This window comes from Nycticebus coucang, chromosome 24, assembly GCF_027406575.1.
Source record: "Nycticebus coucang isolate mNycCou1 chromosome 24, mNycCou1.pri, whole genome shotgun sequence".
Taxonomy (NCBI): Eukaryota; Metazoa; Chordata; class Mammalia; order Primates; family Lorisidae; genus Nycticebus; species Nycticebus coucang.
Window position 1 is genome coordinate 20,743,276 of NC_069803.1, and position 27,690 is coordinate 20,770,965.

The window sequence follows — 27,690 nt, forward strand, 5'->3', positions numbered from 1 at the left end:
AAGTGAGCCTTGTTAAAAAAAAAAAGAAAAGAAAGAAAACTAAGGGCAGCACCTGTGGCTCAAAGGAGTAGGTGCCAGCCCCACATGCTGGTGGTGGTGGGTTCAAACCCAGCCCCGGCCAAAACCCCCCCTCCATACCCCCCCAAAAGAAAAGAAAACTAAAACCTTTCATCTTTCTAAACTACAAATGCACATTCTATGTATGTGTGTGTGTGATGGCAGGAGGGATGAGTATGAGACATTAAAAATATTCAGACCATAAAGATATTGGAAATTCCAGTTATGAGCAATAAGGTGGGAAGTATTGAGTTAACTGTCCTTCCTGGCTAATATAAATCCTTTACATTTATATTTGAAAGTATTCTGAGCAATTTGGCAGAAAAACACAGTATCCAAAGCGATTTTGTTTTTCTTATTTTAATTGCATGCCTCAGTATGCTTGTTAATAAAAATAGATTTATTGAGATATAACTCACACAGCATACAGTTCACTCATTTCAAGTGTACAATTCAATGGTTTTAGTATATTTATAGAGTTGTAAACATCACCCTACATAATTTTAGAACATTCCTCCCCCCACCAACTCCCTCCAACCTCTATTGCCAGCCCCAGGTAGCCATGGATCTACTCCCTGTCTCTCCAGATTTGCCTTTTTGTGGACATTTTAAATGGAATCACACAACAGGTGTCCTTTGTGACTGTCTTACTCCATCTATCCTGACACTTAAGCTGTTTGACCTTGATGTTCTGCCTCTGAAGATAAAATGTTATGCTTGAGTTCCTGGATGAGTTGGAGGACTGAGTATAATTTGCATGAAGCAAAAATTAGAAACCAGTTAGAGCAAGTGGGCTTTTCTCCACGACAGAAGCTAATCTGTCTCTCCGTGTTAAAATACCAGATTGTGCAAGCACAGACCAGGGGCAGTGAGTGTTCTTGTGCTCCCACATTGATGGGGGGAGGAGGGGAAACACCGCAAGTTAACAAACAATTCATCCAGAGAGGAGTGGATTTAAGTATTGACTAAATGTAGTTTAGCAGCTAAACTTCTCCTCCCTGTAAAACTGGTGATTGTTGAGTATTTAACATAAATCAATACAAAATGTTTGGTGCCCTAAGTAGTAGACTCCCTCAGGCTGAGAAATAGCCTAACAGAAAACGAATTTTCCCTTCTGCCCTTTCCCCTTCTTCTCTCTGGCAGGTTTGGTCCTCCTGACTACTCAAGTGTTTGGAAATGAATTTAGGGCCCTCCCCCCCAACTTATGATTTTATAGCCAATAGTCGATGAGGGTTATTTGCATATTTCCAGGCACAGCAGCAGCCGCGGAGTAGAACCGAGTCAGACTCGATTCCTCCTCCTCCTCTTCGAAACCTGCCACTACTAGCCGTCTTGCCCTCCCCTTTAAAGGAGACTTCCCCGCGGCCGGCCGCGGCTGCAGCCCTCCCTGCGCCTCCGCTCGGCGGGTCCACCGGTCGGTTCGCGCTGTGCGGCTCCTGCAGAAGGACGCACCCCGAGATGAAGAGCAAAGCCCTGCTCCTGGTGGTCCTGGGCGTGTGGCTGCAGAGTCTGACTGCCTCCCGCGGAGGGGTGGCCGCCGCCGACAGTAAGTTTTGCGCGCAACCTTCGCTCCACCTGCAGACGCGGCCCAGGGGCCACTGCCACGCGTCCTGAGGATGCGAGCGAGGAAGTTGAAAGGGGCTGCGGGTAGGCACTAGGGGCTCCTCCAGCCCAATGCTGGCCCTGAGAACAGTCATCGGAGAGGGACCTGCTTAGTCCAGGGGGAAAAAAATCACCCTCAGGTCTTGCTGCGAGATTGCCTGGTTCCCGCTCTGGGTTCCCGCGCTGTCCCTCCGGCAGCTGCCGCGTTCCCGGGCGCGCGGACCCAGCCGGGGAGGGTCAGGGTGTGAGGTCCCGGACCACGGAGTGGGGAGCAAGGACCGGCTGGCGGTGGCCGGCTGTGACCTCTTCGGCGGGGGGATCCTGGAATGAAAGGCACGCAGGCCAAGGTGACCCCAGCTTGGCCGGGCCGCGGCTCAGCCCCCGCCTGTGGACGCGCGGGTAGACAGCGGCCCCCTGCTAGGGGAGTGAGCAGGGCGCGGGAAGGTGTTGTGGGCATCTCGGCCTCACTGGGCACTCGCGCCCTCGGCTGAACCTTTTGCTCCGCGGTAGGAGTGGCAGTGGGGTGGGGATGGAGGGTGAGACTCAGCGTCCAGCGCGCGTTTGGAGTCTCGGGGACGCAGCGTCCTGCGCGCGTTCCCGGGACACTTTCCCGCTTCCAAGTTCACACACCTTTCTTGGTGCCCAGAAAGCCCATGAAGGGCTCAATACCCGAAAATGTGGCCGCCGACTTGGGGGTTGCCAGGTCTACCCTTGGAACCCAGGCCAGCCCCACGGTGGCTGCGAGCACTTGGGGGCCTCTGAGCGGCACCGTGAGGTTGTGGGCGAGTGCGTGGGCGCCTCGGGCGCACCGGGGGTCTGGCGCGGGGACCAGAAGCGAATTTCTTTACTGCAGGGAAGATGAGAGCCCAGCCCCAACCCTGCCTGCAATAGCGGCGGGAACCGTGGCTCAGTTAACACACAATGGTAACTTAAAGCAACCGAGGCGAGTCATCAGAGGAGGCAGCGTTCCCTTTTCTCTTCTCGAATTGCATTAGGCAGCCTTCTTGGATGTGTTCTATCGAGTCTGCCTATGGCTTTGATTGCTGCTGAACGTTCGTTTTATTTAGGCATTAATTTGTGAAAGACCATCTTTGTTAAAGAAAATCGTGGGTTCCATCAAGGCAGAATTGGATAAAAAAACAAGTATCTTTTCCTATTAGACCATTCTGAGAACCCTGGAGAGTCTTAAACAATATGTTGGTATGTTCTCCTGCGTAGTGTTCAATCCTGGCCAAGAAGATGGTAGCAACTCCAAATTCTTAAGAAAGCACATCGTAGAATAACGTTACGTTCACCGTCAAACACACACAGAAAGGCTCACCCACATTTTAAGGTTCTGTTAGGCCCCTTTGGAGCTCCAGATCCTGTGTTTTGGGATTAGTAGGAGGGTCATTTCTCTGGGTTTAGCCCCTCAGCTCTACAAAGAGGATTTTGCTGAGACTGAAATGTCTTTGAGGCCCCTTCATTCCGAACTCTTTGATTGAAATGGGTACTCGTGTGCTTAATTAATTTAATTGGATTTTAACTAACACATGCTTTTCCTGGCTCAACATGTATTAAGGGAGGATTATTTCTAAGTAGACTTGAAATGACTCCCACTCATTCCCTCCACTTTGGGTTCAACCCACCTTTTGTTTTATGCTCCTCCCATCACAGCAACTTTCTGCCCCTCTGTCCTCCAGGTGCATTTCATCTAGGAATATGAATTTCTAGAAATTCACAGAAAGATGGAGCTTGGGTAGAATGCTACCCAGCACCTCCTCTGAGCTCTGAGTTTGCTTCTTCATTCTTGATTCTTTCTAAGAAGATAATGAGAATAAGAGGCCCTGCCTTTGGGCTCTTTGTCCTAGGAGCCACTGCCATCTCTGGGGTGGCTTCAACTAGGAAACTTGAAGAGCTAGGAGAGGGAGCATATGGGGTGGTGCTCGGTGGCTACAGTTCCGTTTGACCAGCCATCCTGACTTTCCAGGCCCACATCCGGGTTAAATGTGATGGAGATGAGAGCGAAATAGCAGGTGTCACTGGGGAAGAGCTTCACCAAGCAGGAATTGATTAACAGCTGTACTGAAGGTGGGAGTCAGGTACAGGGGAAGAATTGCGTCGGAAAATTTTTACTTCTTTTTAGCAGCATATTTTTAGCTCAGCTTCTATTCGTGCTTTTTATGGAGAAGAAATTGGGCTATAGAGTTTACTGCCAAAGTGTCAAGTTATGTCAGGTTGTTCAAGAAAGTGCCTTGAAACGTACAGCATTTTGCTGTCAGTGTCTCTGTTGCCACGTTATTGCCATAAAGCCTGTCTTGCTGGAAGGGTGAAGATGTTCTGGCCATCAGAGTGATGATGGAGGATGACTTTGGAACACAAAATGCAAGGAAAATATTCAAGACATGAGTATCATTATGTTTCAGGTCTAGGTGGTGATACCATTTGAATTTACTCATGATATGTTTTCCAACTTTTATGGCAACACCTTTCTAGGGATAGTTGTATTCACTAACTATATTTTTTTTTACCACAGTGAACTAAGTATTTTTCTTTTTATCAGCGAGGACTTTTAAAGCTGAGAGTCAATCTTTGTCTCAAATGGCTTTTGTCACATTCCCTTTAGCAAAAGACTGAGGGCTCTGTTTGTTTCTACAGGACAGATACCATAGGATTCCAGCTTACTCAGAGACTAAGCGTAAATTTTACTGTGAACAATGTTCACTGGACTGTTCGTACATTGCTGTCTTGTGGCTATTTTAAGAATGTCTACATGCAGTGACAAAGTTTGGCTACTCAACAAATGTTGGTTTGTTCTAGTGGAGGAAATAAGTATCTATTAGGAAGGAATGGATTATGTTAAGTGGTTTTATAGAGGGTGGCCATCAAGTTTGTGGCACAATTAAATTTTAAATTGCACATGAACTTGATGGCCACCCTATATATATATTTTTTACATTCTATTGAAAATGAGTCTATTTAACTTGTGTCAACTGACTCTTTTTACTCCACCCAATCTAGTCTCTCTGAACAATCAATATCTCACATAGTTTGTTGATTTTGACTTTTTGAATGAATGAAAGAAAATGTCCCCACTGCTAACTGGCGGTAGAATAAATGCAACAAAGATGACTTTGGTTGGTTTTGGCATGGCCACTCAGTCTAATTCAGACACCGACTTCACAGTACACATCCTTTGGGGGAGACTGCTCAATCATGCGTTTTTCTTAGATTATGAAATCTGTTTCCATGCAGACCAGGAGAGACAATACTACTCCGACTCAGATTAATTTTAACTTAAAATATAAGTTTGCAGATGCTTTAAAATACAATGAAAAGTCAGACTTTTTTGGTGAAAATTAGCGTAAGAGCACCTACATTTTAATTAAAAGAGGGTCCAAGTCTTTATCCAGTTTTCCCTTAAATAAAGCAGTTGTTATCAAGGTAATTATTGACTTCCATTGTATTAGTTTGAGACAATTGGATGTTTCCATTTGCCATCTGTATCAACAAGGAGAAGATAATTTCGGATAAACAATACAAGAATTTCACATTTCAATTTTTAAAAAAATGTTGATTTAACTATGCCTACATAATGACAAATTTCATCAACTAATCCAGAAGATGCCTTTGAGCACTGGTGGGTGGGTTATACTTGTTCATGTTCAATCTGATTTCATTGGGCCATTTATTTTATACTCATCTCCGAACCTACTTTTTAACCCTTCTTTCTAGTAGGGTGGATGTTTGGTCTTAATAGTAGAGAAAATTTAACATAAAATTCAGATGGTTAAGTACAAGTTTTATTTTTACTACTTCATTAAAACAAGTATTTTTTCTATATATTGTCCACACTGGACTATCTGAACAAACCATCGATTCAGTCAGGTAATGGCGTTGATGTTTTCTCTTGACCAGTTCAGTATTTCAACTCGACTTTTGGTGTTTTGCAGATACTACCTGAGCTGAAAACTATGACCATTAGTCTCAGAGAGCAAATGAATTACTAATGAAATCCTTAGGGTACATTTGTATATGTGTTTACATAAGAGAGAGATTGGAAGTAGAAATTTCAAAGGTAATTGCCTTGTAATTGAGCTCTTCTACCTTGAGTCGCCACATAAATATTAATGTTATTCACCTGATAGCGCTGATGTCCCTTTAGAGTGTCACTGGTTGCTTTTGAAGGATGTCCAATGTTTCTTCTTTTTTCCAGCACAACATGTCCTGCATGAATTTACCTTTCTCTACGTGCTGTAACGTCTCAGCTTAATTTCATTTAAGTGAGTTACTATCCATAGTAAGATAAATTCTTTATCTTTGTTTACCTACTCAGATCTTCAGCTATCTTGTTTAGGAACTTAGGGATTAATATTACATAGGAACTACATTGACTTGTAACTCTCCTGGTACCATAAATCTCCCCTTAGTGCTTAATAAGGACACTTCTGCTGGGGCCTGGTTGGCAGGTGGTAATGCTGTGCTCAGTGAAGTTCAGGATGGAGGCCGCCCTTTCTTCACTTCTTTCTTCCTTTGTTATTTCTTTCTATCTCCCTCCCAATTCCAAGCTGGCCTTAATTGCTAAGGGATATGCTAAAAGACAGTCTGATTGGATAAGTGCAGATAACTTCTATCACTAATACTATTTCCACGCATGGGAAACAATCGTTTCCTGAGTAACAGTCACATCAGATCAGTTCATCTGTGACTCAGGAATGATCCCAGGTTGCATTGGAAAAGTAATTTACAGACTGATCCAGGGCCACCTTTTTCTGCATAGTCTAAGCCATTTGCTGGAGATTTGGGAAGCACATTCATCTTGAGGATGCTGGGACATCCTTGAAGGGTTGCAAATACAGATTTTGTGCAACTTTTTATCCAGAACACAAAGAGAAGGAAAGATGGCCTCAGCACCCATACGATTTCATTCCTGATGGAGAATTAAAACTATCAAATAGAGTGACACTATTTTCCTATCAAACTTAAAAAGGAAAAATCATTTCCTCTAAGAGTGAAATGAAAGTATCCAATACAAGTTTGCTTGAGAATATGCGAATTTCCTATTATTTTTCTTCCCAAACAGTGGGCCCGACAGAAATACTTGTTGTAGAAGATTGGATCTATCCATGAACCAGATATATATAATCTGATACAGGACCTAGAGATGGAATAGACTTTTGCTTTTCATGCAAATATACTTGCACAAAGCCAGTCTCAATAATTACAAAGAATATTGTTGGTCATTTTAAAACTGTCAGCAATACCAAGGGCACTAACTACATAATTCTAGGGAAAAACAGGTGAAGGTCAACCCCTGGAGTTGTACAAAGAAATAGTCTTCAATATCAGTTTGGCAAATCATTGGTAAGGGAGATATCAGGTGAATCTCTGCTTTAAAAAGATTAATAATAGAATGTGTTAAAATAAGTGGAGAGGAGGTATGAGTTATTTGAGGTAGAAAGATGTGGGGGAGGGTGAAATTCATTTAGTTTTAAATTTTTAAAAACACTTTCTAACAGCAAAGTTCTTGGGCACTGAAGGGAGAATTAGATTAGGGGGGGAGCTGTGGCTCAAAGGAGTAGGGTGCCAGCCCCATATACCGGAAGAGATGGGTTCAAAACTCGGCACCGGCCAAAAAGCTGCAAAAAAAAAAAGAGAAGAATTAGATTAAAAATATTCAGTATTCTCTTTCCACTATAAGACAAATCATGAAACTACTAGGGTACTTTCTGGTTAGGAAGAAAGAAGGAGACCAACGTCTTCCAATAAGTTGGAGGTAGAGCTTATTCTTGGTAGATGGATGGATTCAAGTGCAGTTTTACTATGTGGAAATGAAAAGAGCTTTAAAGATCAGTAGTTTAGCACAGGCTCTTATTTGAATAAGTGATCTTGGAGTCCTTAGCTTTTGTAATAAAACTTACTTCTTTCTAATAAATATAAGGAGATTGTCTCCTACATTTTAGGTGGTGGAGATGTGTGTGTGTGTGATCAACTCATCGTATGTAATGATTACTTGGCAAGTAACTACACTAGTGTTCAAGTCATTTTGGAAAATAATTATTGAAAGAAAACCGTTAACCAGTCCTCAGTTATGACATCTGACTTAAATGCCTACCCATTCACTGTTACTATATGGTTCTTATTTCCATTCTTGGCCTGGATTTTGCAGTATTATTTTGAAGTTATAGGTTTTCAAATTTTGAATTGTGAACAGAGAAAATTTAGATTAAGAAATTAAAAGTATCCCTTGCAACCTCATTTATTTATTTCCTAAAAGTTTTTTTTTTATCTCTGGTAAGTCTTGAATAGCAAAACCTAAAATCTACAAATTATTACCTTTCTATAGGAATTAGGTAGAGTTTTTTTGTTTGTTTGTTTTGCTTGTTTACTTGACAAGGAAAATAATTCCCCCAATATAACTTCCCTCTGGCTGTGCTCTGCTCTTTGAAAAGAGTCTGATTTTATTTACAATATAATGTACAATATAATAGAAGTATTCACTCTAATACAATATGTACTGTCTCCATGAAGACTTATGGATATTTAGATTTCTTGTCCTTAGTTTCAACAGCCAGGTTCTCTCTCTCTCCCTCTTTATCCAGTTTGGGATGAACTATGAAGAACCAGTGTGGACCCTTGCTCTGATACCACCAACTTTACTGTAGTTTTTAAGTTTTGATTTTGTGTGAAAAATTGTTATGACCTAAATAGGAAAAGAAATATTGGAGGAAGGAATGAACCATGGCTCATAGTTAGCACGGGTATTTCTGGACATCCCACTGAATGAACCTTAAAACATTTTGAACTGTTGTTTATATATATATATATATTTATTGTTGGTGATTCATTGAGGGTACAAGAAATCAGGTTACACTGACTGCATTTGTTAGGTAAAGTCCCTCTTGCAATCGTGTCTTGCTCCCAAAAGGCGTGTCACACACCAAGGCCCCACCCCCTCCCTCCTTCCCTCTCTCTCCTCTTCCTTTCCCCACCCCTCCCTCCTTCTTTCTCTCTCTGCTCTCCCCTTCCCCCACTCCATGTCCTTAATTGTCATTAATTGTCCTCATATCAAAATTGAGTACATAGGATTCATGCTTCTCCATTCTTGTGATGCTTTACTAAGAATAATGTCTTCCACTTCCATCCACGTTAATACAAAGGCTGTAAAGTCTCCATTTTTTTTAATGGCTGAATAGTATTCCATGGTGTACATATACCACAGCTTGTTAATCCATTCCTGGGTTGGTGGGCATTTAGGCTGTTTCCACATTTTGGCTATTGTAAATTGAGCTTCAATAAACAGTCTAGTGCAAGTGTCCTTATGAGAAAAGGATTTTTTTCCTTCTGGGTAGATGCCCAATAATGGGATTGCAGGATCAAATGGGAGGTCTAGCTTGAATGCTTTGAGGTTTCTCCATACTTCCTTCCAGAAAGGTTGTACTAGTTTGCAGTCCCACCAGCAGTGTAAAAGTGTTCCCTTCTCTCCACATCCACGCCAGCATCTGCAGTTTTGAGATTTTGTACTGTGGCCATTCTCGCTGGGGTTAGATGGTATGGGTGGTTTTGATTTGTATTTCTTAGTTGTTAATATTTTTTAAAATTATGCTAATGAAAAAGAAACAACCTTCCTTCAAACAAGCCTAATTATATAATATTATGGGAAAAATTCTTTTGATATAATTAGAGATTCAAAGAGGGTGAAATAATACACAAAAGAAATGGAACTATATAACACAGGAGTCCCCAGTGTCTATAGCCAACTGTTGAGTCAACTTCAACAACCATGAGCTAATGTTCTCAAGGAGAATGAGCTGTGAAGGGGAACCACAAGACTGGGTTCTGGTCCTCCCACTAGAAGCAGCATAACCTAGGCTGGCCAAGCATTTAAATTCATGTTTCGAGAGAAATTTGAATTATCTAAGGAATCCCCAAATAGCAGTTCACTTCCTTGAAATCTCACACACACACACACACACACACACACACACACACACACACACACTCACCCTGACTAAGGATTGCTGCAGAAGAGGCTGGGAGACACAGGAGAATTCAATGCTGCTTCACCAACAGTTAAGGTCAACTTTGACCACCACTAAAGCGTCTCTCATTCTCCTGCCACCCCCATTCATTTAAAAAAGAAAAAAACACTTTAGAAACAAAAATAGTATCAGTGGTGATTGCGTGTGAACAAGCAATCACAACCCTCTCGTTAACATTCTATCAAATAAACACACACAACCCTCTCGTTAACATTCTATCCAATCTTCTGATTCTAGGCAGAAGAGATTTTATAGACATTGAAAGTAAATTTGCCCTAAGAACTCCTGAAGACACAGCTGAGGACACTTGTCACCTCATTCCCGGAGTAACAGAGTCTGTGGCCAACTGTCACTTCAACCACAGCAGCAAAACCTTTGTGGTGATTCATGGCTGGACCGTAAGTAAAAAAAAATCCATTTACTAGAATTAACAAAGTAAAGTATGATTCTCATGATAAAAGTTCAAATCCCTAATATCAACCTATTTTATATTTTATGAGGTTTAAATAGGAAAAAGGAAACTTTGGTGCTTTTAGAAGCATTCTGATGTATACAGAATTTGCCTTTTAATACTTTTTTATAATTTTTTTTGTTTGTTTGTTTTTTGTTTTTGGCCAGGGCTAGGTTTGAACCCACCACCTCCGGCATATGGGACCGGTGCCCTACTCCTTGAGCCACAGGCACCGCCCAATACTTTCTTTTTAAAACATTAATCTTAACAAACAAATGCATACAACAGGAATAATTTGAATTCCTCAGGCATCTCATTCTTATCCTTGAGAAAATTCTATACTTTAGGAAATGTTGAAAAAAAATATTTTCCTTGGGCAACACCTGTGGCTCAAAGGAGTAGGGCGCCAGTTCCATATGCTGGAGTGGCGGGTTCAAACCCAGTCCCGGCCAAAAACTGCAAAATATATATATATATATATATATATATATTTTTTTTTTTTTCCCTTTTATCCTAAATTAACATAACTAACCCTAAATCAGAAGATGGTCCCACTAAGCCTACTTGTATTCTCAACATTTTGCACACCTGAGCTCAGGAGCCAAGTTCTGGCTGTGGGGCTGAGTTTCCAGATCACGTGAACCTGTTTGGTCTGTTTGATAACTAACGCCAGCCACGCTAATCTCAGCTTATCTCAGTGAACTCACTGGTGGGTTCAGCTGGAGCCCTGGGTGCAGGTGTCAGGGAGGGCTTCAATCCAACTGTGTCTCTGAGAATCAAAAATTTAAAAAGTTGGTACTGCTGGAAGGAACCTCAGAAGAAAAACTGAGAAAAGAAGATCTTTTCTGTGTTGAGGAAGGTGAGTACTTGGTTTTCCATTACCTTTGTTTGGGGTTATTTCTATCAGTATTTTATGTTGAATCGAAAAGAAAGGCTTAGATTGGTTGTTACACAATTAATAAAAATATGTCAGCCGCTATAGGAGTAAGTTGCATTACTTGCCCTTTTAGAAAGCTAAACTTGGAAACATGGATAGTACAGAAAAACTTACAATAGGAGCCAAGAACTAATGAGTTTTCCCTGCCCTGTCAAAGGTAAGCTGCTCGGTGACTCAAGGGCACAGACTGAGGGATGTCAGGAGGCTCTCCAAGCTTTGTCACGAGAGACCCAAAAGAAGGCTTAGCATGTGGCATGTACATGGTGGATCCAGGTGGAGCTTTTGCCTCCTGTTTGCATTTCACTGCTGTAAGTCCAAGGTTCTCATTGTGAACCAAGAGGTCCTGGCTGCTGACTGAAACAAACATCAATTAATATTGCATTCAGAAGAGACAACAGCATCCTCTCTTGATCTTGAAGGCAAAGGGTGGTCAGCATCCCAGAGACAGGGAGGAGGGGGGATGGTGTAGGACCAGTCCTTCAGGGTTATACTCCAGGCAGGTATTCCCAATCATTCTCCCAAAGACCTACTCTGCATTCAGATCCATCTTTCTTTTTATAGTATACGCTGCTAAAATTTTACAGAATTCATCAAATGTACTTTTTTAAAATTGAAAGCCTGGTCTGCCATTCCTGAGCTCAACACATCTCTTCTTTGGCATATTCAAATTTGCCTCGGAAGGGATGGTCCTAAGTCTTGGAATACCCTTTGGGGATTTGATTTTTCTGTCTGAGCTAACAGGCTTCCTTGCAAGTTTGTTATTTACATTGTACGCAGGTGTATGGGGCTCACATATCTAAGACAAGTTGAATGTGGGTATTCTAACAAAGCCTGTGTCATCTTTTTCAGGTGACAGGAATGTATGAGAGTTGGGTGCCAAAACTTGTGGCCGCCCTGTACAAGCGGGAACCAGACTCCAATGTCATTGTGGTGGACTGGCTGTCCCGGGCTCAGCAGCATTACCCAGTGTCCGCGGGCTACACCAAGTTGGTGGGAAAGGATGTGGCCAGATTTATTGACTGGATGGAGGTAAAGCCAGAAGAAGAGCAACCTTATGTTTCCAAAACAGAGCTCTTTGCTGGAGCCAAATAGCTATTCTTTCTGCTTTTTTTTACTTACTAGGGATACTTTCAGGGGCAGTTCAACTCTTCAGAATAAATATAGGCATCATTTCATAGCCCAAAGCAGCATTTTGGTAAGAATGATAAAACTATAAAGGCAAGAAGCAGCCCTGCCCTACCCTTGATTTTTTCACTGACTAGCTGCTGAGACCAAGAACTAAGTGAGCAGAACAGACAAATCTTGTTTTTTCAGGACGGAGGGAAGGTGGCGTGGTCTGCCAGTCCTTCCCCACCACTTGGCTGGGACATGGAAATTTCATCTTGGCTTTGACTTCTGTTAGAATACCAATCCTCCTTGAAGAAAACATCAATAATACTTATTTTGGGGTGTCGATTAAGGATGCAGATTTTTGTTGAGCGTTGAGGCAGTCATGGATTTGAATTTAGAAGACTACGGCCAGGAAGGTATTTAGGATTTGAGCTGGCCAAGGGTCCAGAGTTCTGACCTAGCAGCAAGGGACCTACTATTCCAGGCTGTTCTCTGAAAAGTACCTTTGAAAAGTATATTGGGCTTGAAAGGTAGGTAACACTCTGACAGGGCCAAATTATTTAAACCAAATAATTGGAGGGTAAAAAATAAGTGCTATTGGGTGGCGCCTGTGGCTCAGTGAGTAGGGCGCTGGCCCCATATACCGAGGGTGGTGGGTTCAAACCCAGCCCTGGCCAAACTGCAACAACAACAACAAAAAAAATAAGTGCTATTTGTTGTGTTGACTATCAAAGGACAAAGTTCTTTTCTTGGCTCTTTTGGTAGCCAGACAAGTGAACTTGGGCAAATCTAATCACCTTCCTGAGCCTTGGGCTTACCACCTGCTAAATGAAGAGACTGGACCTTGTGTGCTAATCCCCTCCCACTATAATATTTTCTGATTATAAGTCACTAGTTAGCCTTTAAGAATAAAGTGATATATGTAGTATATTTAGAATAGGGAATAATGAGTAAAGTTAAATACATATTTACATATACATATGTATATACATACCCATATACATATATGTATGCATGCATAAATTATACAATAGAACCTCTGTAAGTTGACCACCTAAGGGACTGTGACAAACTGGCCAACATATGAAGATGGTCAACACAAGGAACTAGGCCTACTGTACTGATATGTTCCTGTAAGGCCTGGGCTGGTGTTCAATCTATGAAAATTAGGTCAACTTAAGGAGGTGGTCAGTGTAGGGAGGTGGCCCACTATGAAGGTTCTACCGTCTATGTAGATAATATTGTTTCAATCTTTGGGAAAACTTCCTCATTTAAATCTGCTGTTAAAGAAAAACTCTCAACATTAAAGAATATGTTTCTTTCTCTTAGGCATAACACAAAATTAAAGTAAATAGAATTAATTTTCAGGATTGTCTATATTTCAAAAACAATATTTTGATTCATTTTATTTCCTTTAGTTTTGGTCTTTGGCAAAGAACTCTAAGAATCCCTTTTTTTTTTTTTTTCTTTTTCTCTTCCAAAGGAGGAATTTAACTATCCTCTGGACAATGTCCATCTCTTGGGATACAGCCTTGGAGCCCATGCTGCTGGTATTGCAGGAAGTCTGACCAACAAGAAGGTGAACAGAATTACTGGTAAGGAAGCAGTTTCATTGGTCTTAGCACAAGAGTCGAGATGGCTCTGATTCTGAAAGAAAATCTGACGTTTGCTAAATACCCACAAGGGTGGTGTTTTTCTGGGGGCTATCCTTGGCCCTTGACTATCACACTCTAGGGCTCTTTTCAGGTGTAAAATAAAATACAGAGGCTTGTTCTTAGGGTCTCGCCATCTACTGGCAATAGCACAGAAATAAAGCAGAATGAATTACTCACAGAATGGGCGCAGATTTCTCCAAGAAGCCTGTTTTCCTTCTCCCTCTGCTGTGCGCTTGATAGTACATTACACATATGTAGTCACTTCTCACATCACTACTAGGAAAACTAAAAAGGACACACTCCAGAGGCCATTTGGAAAGAAGACAGTCTCCTAAGCAAAGGTTTGACAGAGAGAGAGAGAGAGCGCTCACCACTGTTAAAAGATCTTCTCAGCAGATTCAGAAGTAATTTACAAAAGGAAATCCAGCCATCCTGAGTGAAAAATCACTGGATGAAGGCTAGTTTAAGAGACTCCAAATCATTTGGGTAGGAGCCAGACTTACTTTAATGACTCAGTAATTTATTTATTTATTTTATTTAATCATAGCTGTGTACAGTAATGCAATCATGGGGTACATGTGCTGGTTTTATATACAATTTGAAATATTTTCATCGAATGGATTCACATAGCTTTCATGGCATTTTCTTAGTTATTGTGTTCAGACGTTTACATTCTGCATTTAGTAACTTTCATCTGTACCCTTCTAAGATCAGTAATTTAAAGATCGGATGACTGTAGACTAGCAGGAGCTAATGAGTGTCTAAGTGGCAGCCAGTTACATTCAAATGATGAGCAGTGGCATGCTGATGTCCTACGAAGGGAGATTTCAACATCTGGGGGGGTCTTCTTTTCCCATCAAGGCCTAGATCCAGCGGGACCCAACTTTGAGTACGCAGAAGCTCCAAGTCGCCTTTCTCCTGATGACGCGTATTTTGTAGATGTCTTACACACATTCACCAGAGGGTCCCCTGGTCGAAGTATTGGAATCCAGAAGCCAGTAGGACATGTTGACATTTACCCAAATGGCGGCACTTTTCAACCAGGATGCAACATTGGGGAAGCTATCCGTGTGATTGCAGAGAGAGGCCTTGGAGGTAAGTACCATTGAGCTGGGAACTAAATGTGAGTTCTGTCCTGAACCTTCATTGACCCAGTAACCTACCCAGGCCCACCAAAGGCCATTTTTGTATATGCATTCAGCCAAAATATGTTCATGAAGAATACTGCTGGGTTCAATGTTATGGCCTTAGTGCCAGGCAGCTAGCCATTTTGCCTTTTATTTATTATATGGCAGGCGACATTGTCTATTGCACTTGCAGTAGCAAGAGAAAGTAAAGATGAGATTGAGACAGGAAAACGCCACTGACTATGATAATAGCGCTGTAAAATGTCATCTGGACACATCTTGTCACACTTTGAATGTAGTCACAAAGCCGATGGAGTGATTTTGGATTTTACTGAAAATGAAAAGATGTGTTCATTAGTCCAAATTGCTTTTGCTGGCCTTTTAAAGAGATGGACAAACCAGAAACAAATCTCCACCCCATTGCAGTAAGTGTTCCAAAATTCTAACAAGAGAGAATAATTTTTTTTTTCAGTCTTATGGCCAGGGCTGGGTTTGAACCCGCCACCTCCAGTAAATGGGGATGCCCTACTCCTTGAGCCACAGGTGCCACCCAAGAGAGAATAATTTACTATTAGCTTAATGTTTACTTTGAAAAGCACATTAACTTTGCAGACTTTATGGACTTTGGGACCTGCCAACATGCCAATTACTTTTGAGCTCACATTCCAGAACTTACAGCATAATAGTATTATTTTCAATTATTGTACAAGTTTATGGTAATAAATCTGTTCTTATGACATCGGTGATTATTTCTATGGCTCATTGGATGTAAAAATCATGAGTAGGGGCACAATACGCAATTATACATTTCTATGATAAAAAACTATTCATTTAACAATTACACTTTATATGATGTGGTTTCTGAAAGCACTATAGGTTTCTCGAAGTAGCTAGAATATTGGATACCTTCATTGTAAGAGAAAGATGCTTAGGGTTAGGGTTAGAAAGAAAGAAAACAGGAGGAGATAAAAGAGGGAAATTAATGGCTACCTTAGATGTCTCTCATATCTAAGAACATCTAAGATGTTGCATAAACATACTCGTAAATATATGACAGCAGAAAGTCAGGCTTCCCCGTGAACTTGTAATTTTCATAATCTTGGACGTAAGTGAGCAGCTGCCATCAAGGAAATCTCCTAAAACAGATCTCACAATCACAGATGCATAGGCCTGTATCCTAGGGTCCTTTTATTCTAGCTCCCCCCCCAACCTGTATTAGATATGCAAAATGAAACACTCATTGTGGATTTCCACAGAGTTCAAATGTTCTTGATGCCTCCTTTTCCCCAGATGTGGACCAATTAGTGAAGTGCTCCCATGAGCGCTCCATTCATCTCTTCATCGACTCCCTGTTGAATGAAGAAAACCCCAGTAAGGCCTATCGGTGCAGTTCAAAGGAAGCCTTTGACAAAGGGCTCTGCCTGAGTTGCAGAAAGAACCGTTGCAATAATTTGGGCTACGAGATCAATAAGGTCAGATCTAAAAGAAGCAGCAAAATGTACCTGAAGACTCGTTCGCAGATGCCTTACAAAGGTAGGCTGGAGGCTGCTGTAAGTGAGGAAATCTGTTAGTCCCATTCTTTTTTTTTTTTTTGTATTAAATCATAGCTGTGTACATTAGTGCAATTATGGGGCACCATGCACTGGTTTTATATACAATTTGAAATATTTTCATCAAACTAGTTAACAGCCTTCCTGGCATTTTCTTAGTTATTGTCTTAAGACATTTATATTCTACATTTAGTAAGTTTCACATGTACCCTTGTAAGATGCACCATAGATGTGGTCCCGCCAATTACCGTCCCTCCACCCATCCTCCCCCCTCCCCTGCTCTCCCTTTCCCCTTTCCACATATTCTTAGGTTATAATTGGGTTATAGCTTATGAAAGCTATAAATTAGTTTCATAGTAGGGCTGAGTACATTGCATACTTTTTCTTCCATTCTTGAGATACTTTGCTAAGAAGAATATGTTCCAGCTCCATCCATTCTTATCACGCCCACTGCATTTCAGGTATGGAGTCCATCCACTGGAACAAAGAGAATACATGATGTTACTGAACCCTGAGCCCTCTCTGTGCTTCTGTTGATGAAGAGAGGGAGTTGCATCCATCAGCCTGGTTAAGAGTGTGGCAAGTGCCCTGCTTGCCACCTTCCTCTGTCACTGGGACCATTAGCATGGCACAGTGCATCAGTAGGAGGCTCAGAGCCAATGAGAAACCAACTACCTGGGGTCAAAAAACCCTGGAGTTTAGACAGGGTCAAATCCAGTCTAACTCTTGCTTTTGTAAATAAAGTTTTATTAGAACAGGGTCACACACATTTCATTTTCATATTGGATAAGGCTGCTTTTCTGCCACCACAACAGAGTTGAATAGTTGAGGCAGACCATACAGTCCATGGAGCCTGAAATACTCACACCCTGGACCTTCACAGAAAGTTTGCTTTACATGAAGGCAAGAACTATCTATATTTTTAAATATAACTGTGCCTGGGAGGCAAGAGTGTACCAGATATTGAGGATACTTCCATTGTGCCATGATTTGTTTTCCCCTTGAATTTCAAGCTTGGCATGTTGTTTAGAGCAACATCTAAAGGAAATGGGGGGAAGGGAAATGGGAGGGCAGGTTATCAGAGGTCTCCGGCAAGAGGGGAGTAACTTCAGAAAGGCTGGCTTATGTGAAATCCAAATAGAAGCCCGAGGGAAGGGATTCTGTTAAAGAAAAGTTTCCCAGCGTAGAATTTATCTGCCATTCGTGCCAATTTGTAACAAGAATTGTTAGAATCTGCAGAGGTGTGTTTGGTGGCATAGAGGCTGGAGCACTTGTAGTTAAAGGAAACCTTTTAGGCAATGAAGGAACCTCCATGTACCTGAATCTGTGGAACAAGGGAGTATGCAGGGGGTAGAGAGGACCATGATCTCAAAGACAGACCTGTCTCACTCACCCAACATCCTGTACCTGTGCGCTCCCGGCTCCATCGGTGTCTGCTGGGGACACCTCGACACTCCCAGCTTCCTCTGCTCTAACCTGTCTTGCAGCCTGCATGGGCTCTGTTTTACCCCAACCCAATTCCCCTTCACCTCTTAGTAGCTGTAAGGTTTTGTTGTTGATTTTTTTTTTTTTTAATGATCTGACTACTTATTTTTGTTACAGAAAGAGGAGGTAGGACACCATTACAAGAGGGAGTTTACTTAACCCAATCAACCAGGTTACACCTGGTTCTCTGTACCCTGGATAAATCCTCAACAATTAAAAAAAAAAGAGAGAGAGAGAGTCAAAGCAAAATAGAGGGTGTTGTCAGGAGCTCACAACAGCAAAATGGGTTCACAATTTTTTCTTTTGGATGTGGCTAAAGCACCATAGAAATATAGTTGGCCAAATTCTAAACAAGTAGTGTTAAGAAATCCATGTCCTAGCTTAAGAGTAAGTACATGTAATAGAAACACAAATAAGAAAATCATCTGACCAAGGTCTTGGGATATTCTTGAAGACATAGCATCCTGATAACTCTAGTTTCCCCATCATGGTGGCTGTAATTCAGGCCTGCACCCTTCACTTTCTCTTAACCTCCTGCCAGGCCCATTTGCTCTGGGATTTTGGTAAAGATGGACGAAAGAAGAAGAAGCAGATGTAGAGGTTTAAGTGCCTTCCTCCAAAGGCTCTCCTAGTACAGAACACACAAGGAAAGGCTTTGCAAGGCAGTCCTTGCGGCCTTAGTGATGGTTTAGTAAAGTAACTGTTGTTGTGAAGCCTACTTCACACACACTCTGTGCTAGGTGGTGGGGGATTCAGAGGATACACATGATCTTCTGACCTGAAGGAGCTTGTGGTCAGGGTGGGAGGGCAGACCTACCCATGAAACAAGAAGAAACACGATCGCTTACGGTGTCTCAGTAACAAACGACAAATATGCTTGGTACAGATGTTAAAGGGCTAGACAGCCAAGGAGGGTGGAGTTCATGGGAAAAATATCCTGGGAGTTTTGGCCTTTTGATTTTCTTTACATCCTATCAAAAATGGCTTACTTCCTAGGATGGATTGGCAATTCAGATACACTGGGGTTATTCATTAAAGCCACACCTTTCTGGAAAGGAATAAAATCCAAGGTCTGCATTTTCTAGGTGTAAACACTGCACAATATGAAGAAATCTTTTTTAGCCACACTGATGGTTCTGGGCATCAGCGAGATATGTTCTGGGGTTCTGAATGGATTCTTTAGGGGTTGTGGTATTTCTATAATGATTGATCAGCGTGTGTTCCAATTTCCGCCCCCTACAGTGTTCCATTACCAAGTGAAGATTCGGTTTTCTGGGACTGAAAGTGAGATGCACAGCAACCAGGCCTTTGAGATTTCCCTGTATGGCACAGTGGCCGAGAGTGAGAACATTGCTTTCACCCTGTAAGTAGCCTTAGCTTGTGGTTCACTGTGGCACTATTACCTGGCCTGGCCATTAGTCTGAGAAACAGAAGTAGGGTGAGGCACCTGGAAAACAAGTCTCTAGTTCAAGAAATTGGAATTTCAAAATTGAGGCTTTTATTTTATATATTTATTTATTTAGAGACAGAGTCTCACTTTATGGCCCTCGGTAGAGTGCCATGGCATCACACAGCTCACAGCAGCCTCCAACTCCTGGACTTAGGCGATTCTCTTGCCTCAGCCTCCAGAGTAGCTGGGACTACAGGTGCCCACCACAACACCTGGCTATTTTTTTGTTGCAGTTTGGCCGGGGCAGGGTTTGAACCCGCCACCCTCGGTATATGGGGCTGGTGCCCTACCCACTGAGCCATCCATGCTTTTGTTTTATTATATTTATTTATTTATTTATTTATTAAGTCATTTGTACATAGATCATGAATACATTTAGTCACTATGGGATTCAATGTGTTGATAAATTGTACAAATTGGAGGGCTTACATCCTACTAATCAACATAGCCTTCACCTCATTTGTTTTATTTTAGAGTTAGAAAAAAAAAATCATGAATTTGGCCATTTTATTTTTATTCACTATTCATTTCTTTTATTATTTTATATCTCCTCATTTCTTTTATACTTGTTTTAAACAAAACAACAATGAAATTCCTTCGAAAGTTTTGACATTAAAGAAATGGAAAAAAAAAACAAAAAAAGAAAATGAACGATAATAGGAAACCTGTCGGTAAACAGATGTTCATATAATGTGTGTAAGAAGTATAAGAAATCAAAAGCCCGTGACAAGGTTTACCCCTTACTATTGATAAAGAAATAAAAAATTAAGGCAACTATATGATGCCCTTTCATAATTACTAAATGAACAAATCTTTTAAAATACCCATCATGCTTACTGAATGTAAGATTCATTGATAGAGCGCCCTCCGGGGGAGGAAGGCAGGATGACAATCACTTTCTTCAGCTATATGAGGTTGTTACATGAAATGAGGTATTTTTGTCTAATATGTATCATAAAGAAATGGGTAACCAAAATTTGAATGGAGCAATTTTTCTAATATCATAAAAAGAGAGTCCATAAATTGTTTTAAGATTTAAACTATGACCCATTTATTTGTAGTGGTACATATAAAAACACAAATTAGAAACCTAGTATTCACCCTGGAGTCAATGGTGAAATGAATTGTGGTTTATTAAGTCAGTAAAATCTATCCAGCTTTTGAAAAATACAAATTTATGGCCCGGTGCCTGTGGCTCAAGTGGCTAAGGTGCCAGCCACTTACACCTGAACTGGTGGGTTAAAATCCAACCCAGGCCCGCCAAACAACAATGACAGCTGCAATCAAAAAATAGCCGGGCATTGTGGCGGGCACCTGTAGTCCCAGCTACTTGGGAGGTGGAGGCAGGAGAATCGCTTGAGCCTAGGAGTTGGAGGTTGCTGTGAGCCATGATGCCATGGCACTCTACCCAGGGCGACAGCTTGAGGCTCTATCTCAAAAAAAAAAAAAAAAATACAAATTTAGTAAACTAAGGAAAGCAGGGGAAAAAGTAGAAGATCAAATATGAAGAGAACATGGCTGGATGTGGTGGCTCATGTTTGTAATCCTAGGACTCTGGGAGGCCGAGGTAGGAAGATCCCTTGAGTTCAGGAGTTTGAGACCAATCTGAGCAAGAGGGAGACCTCCCTATCTCTACTAACAATAGAAAAATTAGCCAGGCATTGTGGTGGGTGCCTGTAATCCCGGCTGCTCAGGAGGCTGAGGCAGGAGGATCGCTTGAGCACAAGAGTTTGAGGTTGCTGTGAGTTAGACTGATTCCTACTTCGGCTGGTCAGACTGCGCTCTAGCCTGGGGCAACAGAGCAGACTCTGTCTCAAAAAAAAAAAAATGAAGAAAACAAAGAAAGAATAGAGAATTATATGTGTATTATGATTGTGACTAAGTAAAAATATTCATATATCGGCTCGGCGCCTGTAGCTCAAGTGGCTAGGGTGCCAGCCACATACACCGGGGCTGGTGGGTTCGACTCTAGCCCAGGCCCACCAAACAACAATGACAACTATAACCAAAAAAAATAGCCAGGTGTTGTGGTGGGTGCCTGTAGTCCCAGCTACTTGGGAGGCTGAGGCAAGAGAATTGCTTAAGTCCAAGAGTTGGAGGTTGCTGTGAGCTGTGATGCCATAGCACTCTACCCAGCTTAAGACTTTGTCTAAAAAAAAAAAGAAAGAAAAAAATGTTCATATATTGATAGGAACTGAAGAAAGGCATAAAATGAAAGATATTTCTGAACGGCTTATGAATTTTTTTTAAGAATTATATTAAATAGTTCATGTTGTTAGGATAAACACTGGAATAGATTGAAAGGATGTGGATATCTTTTTAAATACCACAAATGCCATTGACTTTCATTTTGAGTATTTTATTGAACATTTTTTGCATTTTTTAAAGAATCTCCCAAACAATAAAGCCATTTACATCTTGGGAGGAAAAAAAAAGGGGGGGGAGAAAAGCTGTTTTGCAGAACTAACCAAATTTGTTGATTTTTTTGTTTGTTTGTTTTTAACTCAGGCCAGAAGTTTCCACAAATAAGACATACTCCTTCTTAATTTACACGGAGGTTGATATTGGAGAGCTGCTCATGTTGAAGCTCAAATGGAACAGCGATTCCTACTTCGGCTGGTCAGACTGGTGGAGCAGCCCTGGCTTTGCTATTGAGAAAATCAAAGTAAAAGCGGGAGAGACTCAAAAAAAGTAATTATTGATGACCTCAGTTTACTCTGCTCACTGCAGACTTATCCTGACATCACTACGTAGGGGCAGTATTTCAGAAGCTGTCAACATCCAGATGAAACTTTAGAAAGCCTTCCCTAAATAATTCCACCTATAATTTTCTTTAGGAGTATTCCTTGCATGCTGGGGAATGATAGTATTTCCACAGTTCATAGAAGGAGAGCATCAGCCCTGAGTCGATCACTGTTATTCAGAGTGAGAGCAGGGATTTTGCCTGTCACAGATGCCTTGATTCTCAAAATACCAGCAGACTCCCATAGATACAGATGGGGAGCTGGTGGGCTGAGAACATAGAACCTAGGAGAGTATTCCCTTTTCTATCTCAAGCCCCCCATAGCTAAGGGAACAAACCTCAGAGATGTGACTTTGACATTCATAGATTCAAACCAGCCTCTTCATGAAGGATGAGATTCCAAGATAACCTCCACCTGTCTTCCCAACCTCACCCAAGGGCATCTATAAAATCAATGGCACGGAGAACCCCATAGGATTTAAAACTTTTATATATACACTAAATGTGCAGGGATTTTTGCAAACTGTAGTGTGCTATTAGTGTTAATGAAAATAACTCCTTGAATTAGGATTGATAAATAATATTTCTCTTTAGTCATTTGCTTTTATAAGCAGAAAAAGGGTTGTTTGGAAAGGCTGTGCAGAATCTTTGTTTCTCTAGCAGAGCCAGTCGAAGGCCGATTCCCTAAGTCCCTAATGTTGAGGCCTGGAGGTGGTAGAGTTGGTTGTATATTCTCTCTCAGAGAAAGCCTGGTGATGTCAGGCTCCTCTGGGCTGTTTGCATGCCTGTCTGTCTAAATTAATTAGGTAGTTCATATGATGAACCCTGAGTCAGGTTCTCAAATAAACTTCTGCTTCCAGTGTGGCCTGAGGGTTACAGTTAATTATTGGAAATATCCAAGCATTTAATCAGCACGACCATGCAGGATGTAAACAGCCCTGTATATTTCTGAACAGTCTTTTTTATCATGTCCATTTTCTTGAACAGAGTGACCTTCTGCTCCAGGGAGAAGGTGTCTCATCTGCAGAAAGGAAAGGCACCTGCAGTATTTGTGAAATGCCACGACAAGTCGCTGAATAAAAAGTCTGGCTGGTGAGTCTCTGCGCATCCTGCGCTCGCGTCCCGAGGGAGGCAGCCACAGCCTCCCTCCCGACCCCCAAAGGCCAGTGCTGATTTTTTTTTTTTATTAAGTCATATACACATAGATCATGAATACATTTGTGCATTTGTGGGGTACAGTGTGTTGATTTTTACACAATTTGGAGTGCTGACATCCAACTAATCAACACAGCTTTCACCTCATTTACTTCATTATTGTGTTAAGATGTTTATATTCTACTCTTGATAAATTATCTTTCTGAGTCCTCTGCACCTGAATCAGATGCAGTGCTTTCTGAAATGCTTCTTTTTTTCCCCCCTTTCTTTTTCTGTTTTTGTCTCCTATCCCTGATCTTTATCCAAGGTGCACTTTTTAGCTTGTATTTTATTTCTCCCATGGCCCCTAAATCTTCGCTGCCGCTTTTTTTCCTGCTGCATTGCTGCTGCCTTTATGGATGCTCTCCGCAGAGCTAGGAGCATACATGGTCGAGCTTAGGAGTCGCCATTGTCGCTGAGGAAGGAAAACATCTTATTGTATCTGCTGCAGCCACAGATGCCTTGATTCTCGAAATGCCAGCAGACTCCAGGACATACAGCCAAAGGGGCAGGCCTAAATGCCCATCTTAAAACCCCCAAAGATGGGGAGCTGGTGGACTGAGAACAGAGATTATTCCCTTTTCTATCTCAGAACAACTCTCTGGCTCTTTCCTTCCTGACCTTTAAGGCTAATCCACATGGCAGCTGGCAGCAGAATCTTTCCAGAGCGTCAGTGCTAAGTGTAGACCAAGCATGTGACCCTCCAGTCCCCTCCTGAATTCCCGGAACATGTCATTTTCATTCCTCCACATGTTGCCCTGCCAGATGCCAATTGCTACTGGCTTATAGGTACAAAGAGGAGAAACGTTAGGTCGTGTTATACAAGCCGGTGACACGATAGAAACCAAAAACAATGGGAAAGGCTGGATGCAGTTTAATCTGGAAATGAGAAAAGCAATTGCTTTGGTTTATCCCTTTTTCCTATTTGCATTTACAGACAAAAGTCTTGAGTGAGAACTGCCTATTGGGAAAAAAGTATCTTAAAGACCCTTTGTGGAACAAAATTTTTAACTTCTACTTTATAATATAATGTATACATTATAAATAAATTATAATTTACTTATTATAAATAAATGAGGGGAAAATCAAATCACTAGACTTTATTTCTAGACTTTATTTACACAATCTTTATATTTTTTAATCTTCTATAAAGTGGAATTATGGCATGTATACTTTTTTTTTTCTTTTAGAGACAGAGTTTCACTTTGTCACCCTCAGTAGAGTGCTATGGTGTCACAGCAACCTCAGCTCTTAGGCTTAGGTAATTGTCTTGCCTCAGCCTCCCAAGTAGCTGGAACTACAGGTGCCCACCAAAATGCCTGGCTGTTTGTTTGTTGTTGTTGCAGTTTGGCCGGGGCCGGGTTTGAACCCACCACCCTCGGTATATGGGGCTGGCACCCTACTCACTTCACTGAGCCACAGGCGCCACCCTATCGCATATATACTTTGAATGACAAGATGAGACCATATGGTTCCAAAATATGAATGTAAGACTGCTCAAGATAAATTTGAAATGGAGAGTAGTTTACCAGTATTGAGCGAGGCAGCATAATTCGATTCTTTTCCAAGTGGAGACTTTTTCACTAAGTGGTTATTGCTTTATTTTTTCCTCAGATTTCCTAAGAGAATTTCCTATTTTCTCCAATTCTCAGAAAGGGACTCCTAGACTTAAGTTTTATACATGCATTTATTTTACACACAAATAACACACGCATTCTTCTCAGATGGTCTACAACTTTGAATCTGTATGTGAGAATAAAAATAAAATCCCCCGAATTAGGAAGGAACTCCAGGTGTTTATAAAGCACTTGGCCATATTATTTGTATAAGTTATAAGAATTTATTTCAGTCAGTCTAATGAGACATTGCTCATCTGATTATAGCGCTACTGAAGACAGATATGTAACCAGCTTAAAAAAAAAAAGACACACTTGAACTTTATCAAGGAGGTAATCATGAATCAGACTGATAACCTTCTGTAGTTTCTTTCCTCTGTAACTAAAATTGGTGAATCCAATGAAAGATTTCATTGTTCATATCTTACGTTCATTCTTCACCAGTCTCACATCCCAAGAAAAGAAACAGAACTAGTTTTTCATTTGATACATTGTAGGAATAAGAATTCCTCTCAATTCTGAAATCATCGGGCTCAGTCCTGTGGAAATAGTTGTTAGAGTGCCCTTCCCTCCTAGGAACCTGCCACTTTCTGGGACCCATGAACCATTTCTTCCCTGGGTTTATCCTCATAACTTTCATTCCCAATTTCCAGTTGAATCCTTTTTTGTCATCAGAGTGGTGGGGGAGAGGGGGAGATTGTAAAAACACTAAGGGGATAATAATTCCCTTCTTCCTCTGCTTTTTCCCAGAAACTGAGCAAAGCTCCAGAAAGAAGAATGAATGAATTCTGTGAAGAATGAAATCAATGAAGCAACTTTTACAAAAGATGGCCCCTGCTTTGGGTGTTTAAAAGTATATATTTCCTGAGTGTTAATCCCAGCTATATCCTCGTTAGTTATTTTAGGAGACAGACTCAAAATACTAAACAGTGGCTAATTCCATTGGAGGAGTCCAGTGGCCAGATAGCACATCTTCCAGTGTTAAAAGCAGCCAGTGTGGAAAGCACCGCGTTTTGAGAAAGAAAAGAATTGTCTGGGCCCACAGTAAAATAAGAGCCCTTCACGTGGCATCTTTGGCCACAGCCTAACATGGGTTAGAACCTCCTATTTTAATTGGAATTCTGGATTTTTCTGGACTGATGCTTCTCCATGGTTTCTCCGAGTCTGAGTATGGAAAACGGTTTTCTGTGTCTTGAGTCAGACCCATGTGCGACTTAGCAGTTGAAACGCCTGATTTTTTTTGCAGTGGTTCTCCTCCTGCCTTTGGGATGTGGCTCAGGAGTTAACCAGGAACATGGGACTTAGAGAGAGGGACGGGGAATGGGCTGATGAAGTAGTGAGCCTTCAGTCACCGTCATTGGCTCGCATTGTGACAAAGTTGAAAGATAAAGGAGATACAAATTTCAGATCAATTCTTCCTTTCCAATCGATTTATTCTTAATAGACTTTGCAGATTATTGTTTAATTAACCTCTGTCTCTCCCCTCTTTTGTGCTGTCTCAAGCTTATATTTTAAAAATGTTCTCTGGACAGGTGTTGAAAATGAACCTGTCACCCTCAGCCAACACAGAATTGGAATGGGGCAGGAAGAAAAACGATACCATACTTTTATTATCAGGTTTTCCAAATTATTTTCATCAACTTGAAATCATCCAATACTAGATAGTTCCTAACCAATTTCAGGCTTATCCCACTCATGCTTTGGTTATACTTTGAGTGTGAGTCTTTTCTTCCTGGCTTTGACAAGGAAATATGTGTTCAAGTTCAAATTTTGTATCGTTCGAGCTTCTACAAAGTTTAATCAAAGACTGTTTTTACTAAGTAAAAATGGTAGAGAAGTTTCTGGGGCATATTAATAACAAACAGTGCTTATAAACCATTGTGTGCAAGTAGCCACATGCCCTGAGGGTTCCTATTTGTTGTTTTTAACAACCAATCAAGAGTGAGCGGACAATTATTTATTAACTAGATTGCACATTTTCAGAATGCTTTTCTATGTATAAGTAGATAAAAAAAAAGTCAAATATCTCAGAGGCTATTGCTGGGAACCCAAACTGTGAATGTGTGTGCGTATCTGAACACATACTCATATATATAAGGTGTGTGATTATCATTCAGCATGGTTTGGAAAGTAAAGGAATCAATCTATGGCGTATTAGGTCATGTTGGAGTAGAAATGGTTCCAGATGTGCCAGGAGTTCAGCCCGAGAAATATGGTCGTGCGCATATAATACAGGACCAGGTTGTGACTGACCTCATCACAGGTGTGGAATGAATTCTCTCTAAAAATAAAATGATGTAAGATTTGTTGTTGGCATCCCCTTTATTGCTGGTTCATTAAGTTTCTGGATTTAGGTTTTGACCCAGGCTGCATTAACTCAGCACGAGGCACTGGGAACTCTGGCTTCTAAAGGCTTTGATTATATATATTTCAACGATGCTTTGGCCTTAACTTTTATTTATTAGCTGTAAATACATGTGTGGATGTGTAAAGGGAACCTGTACATATTGGACAGGCCTTGTGGCTATCTGCGTTTATAGATGTGTGGTGCTAACTTTGAACGTATCTTCATCAGTAATGGTCTTACGGAGCCAACTCGCTCTTCCGAAATAATACAATGAAATGGTCTTTCACAAAAAGCAAGAAAGAAACTTTTTACTTAACTATGTGAAGAAGTAACTCATCAGCTTTT

The 27,690-nt window shown here is 41.2% G+C and overlaps 1 protein-coding gene across 1 annotated transcript; it reads left to right on the top strand.

Moving 5' to 3' along the window:
• The first annotated feature begins 1,239 nt into the window (after nt 1-1,239).
• LPL (lipoprotein lipase) lies at nt 1,240-27,306 on the top strand. Its single transcript, XM_053578307.1, has 10 exons — nt 1,240-1,603; nt 9,918-10,078; nt 11,918-12,097; nt 13,662-13,773; nt 14,695-14,928; nt 16,251-16,493; nt 19,238-19,358; nt 21,954-22,136; nt 23,176-23,280; nt 25,749-27,306. Coding segments are annotated over exons 1-10 (1,428 nt in total). The 5' UTR covers nt 1,240-1,515; the 3' UTR covers nt 25,750-27,306.
• The last annotated feature ends 384 nt before the right edge of the window (nt 27,307-27,690 follow it).

Bases quoted from the DNA above. Each gene is read 5' to 3' on its own strand.
- LPL (XM_053578307.1), top strand. From the start codon at position 1,516: ATGAAGAGCAAAGCCCTGCTCCTGGTGGTCCTGGGCGTGTGGCTGCAG. The intron at 10,079-11,917 runs GTAAGTAAAAAA...CATCTTTTTCAG, and splicing joins TGGTGATTCATGGCTGGACC to GTGACAGGAATGTATGAGAG. The intron at 22,137-23,175 runs GTAATTATTGAT...TTTCTTGAACAG, and splicing joins GCGGGAGAGACTCAAAAAAA to AGTGACCTTCTGCTCCAGGG.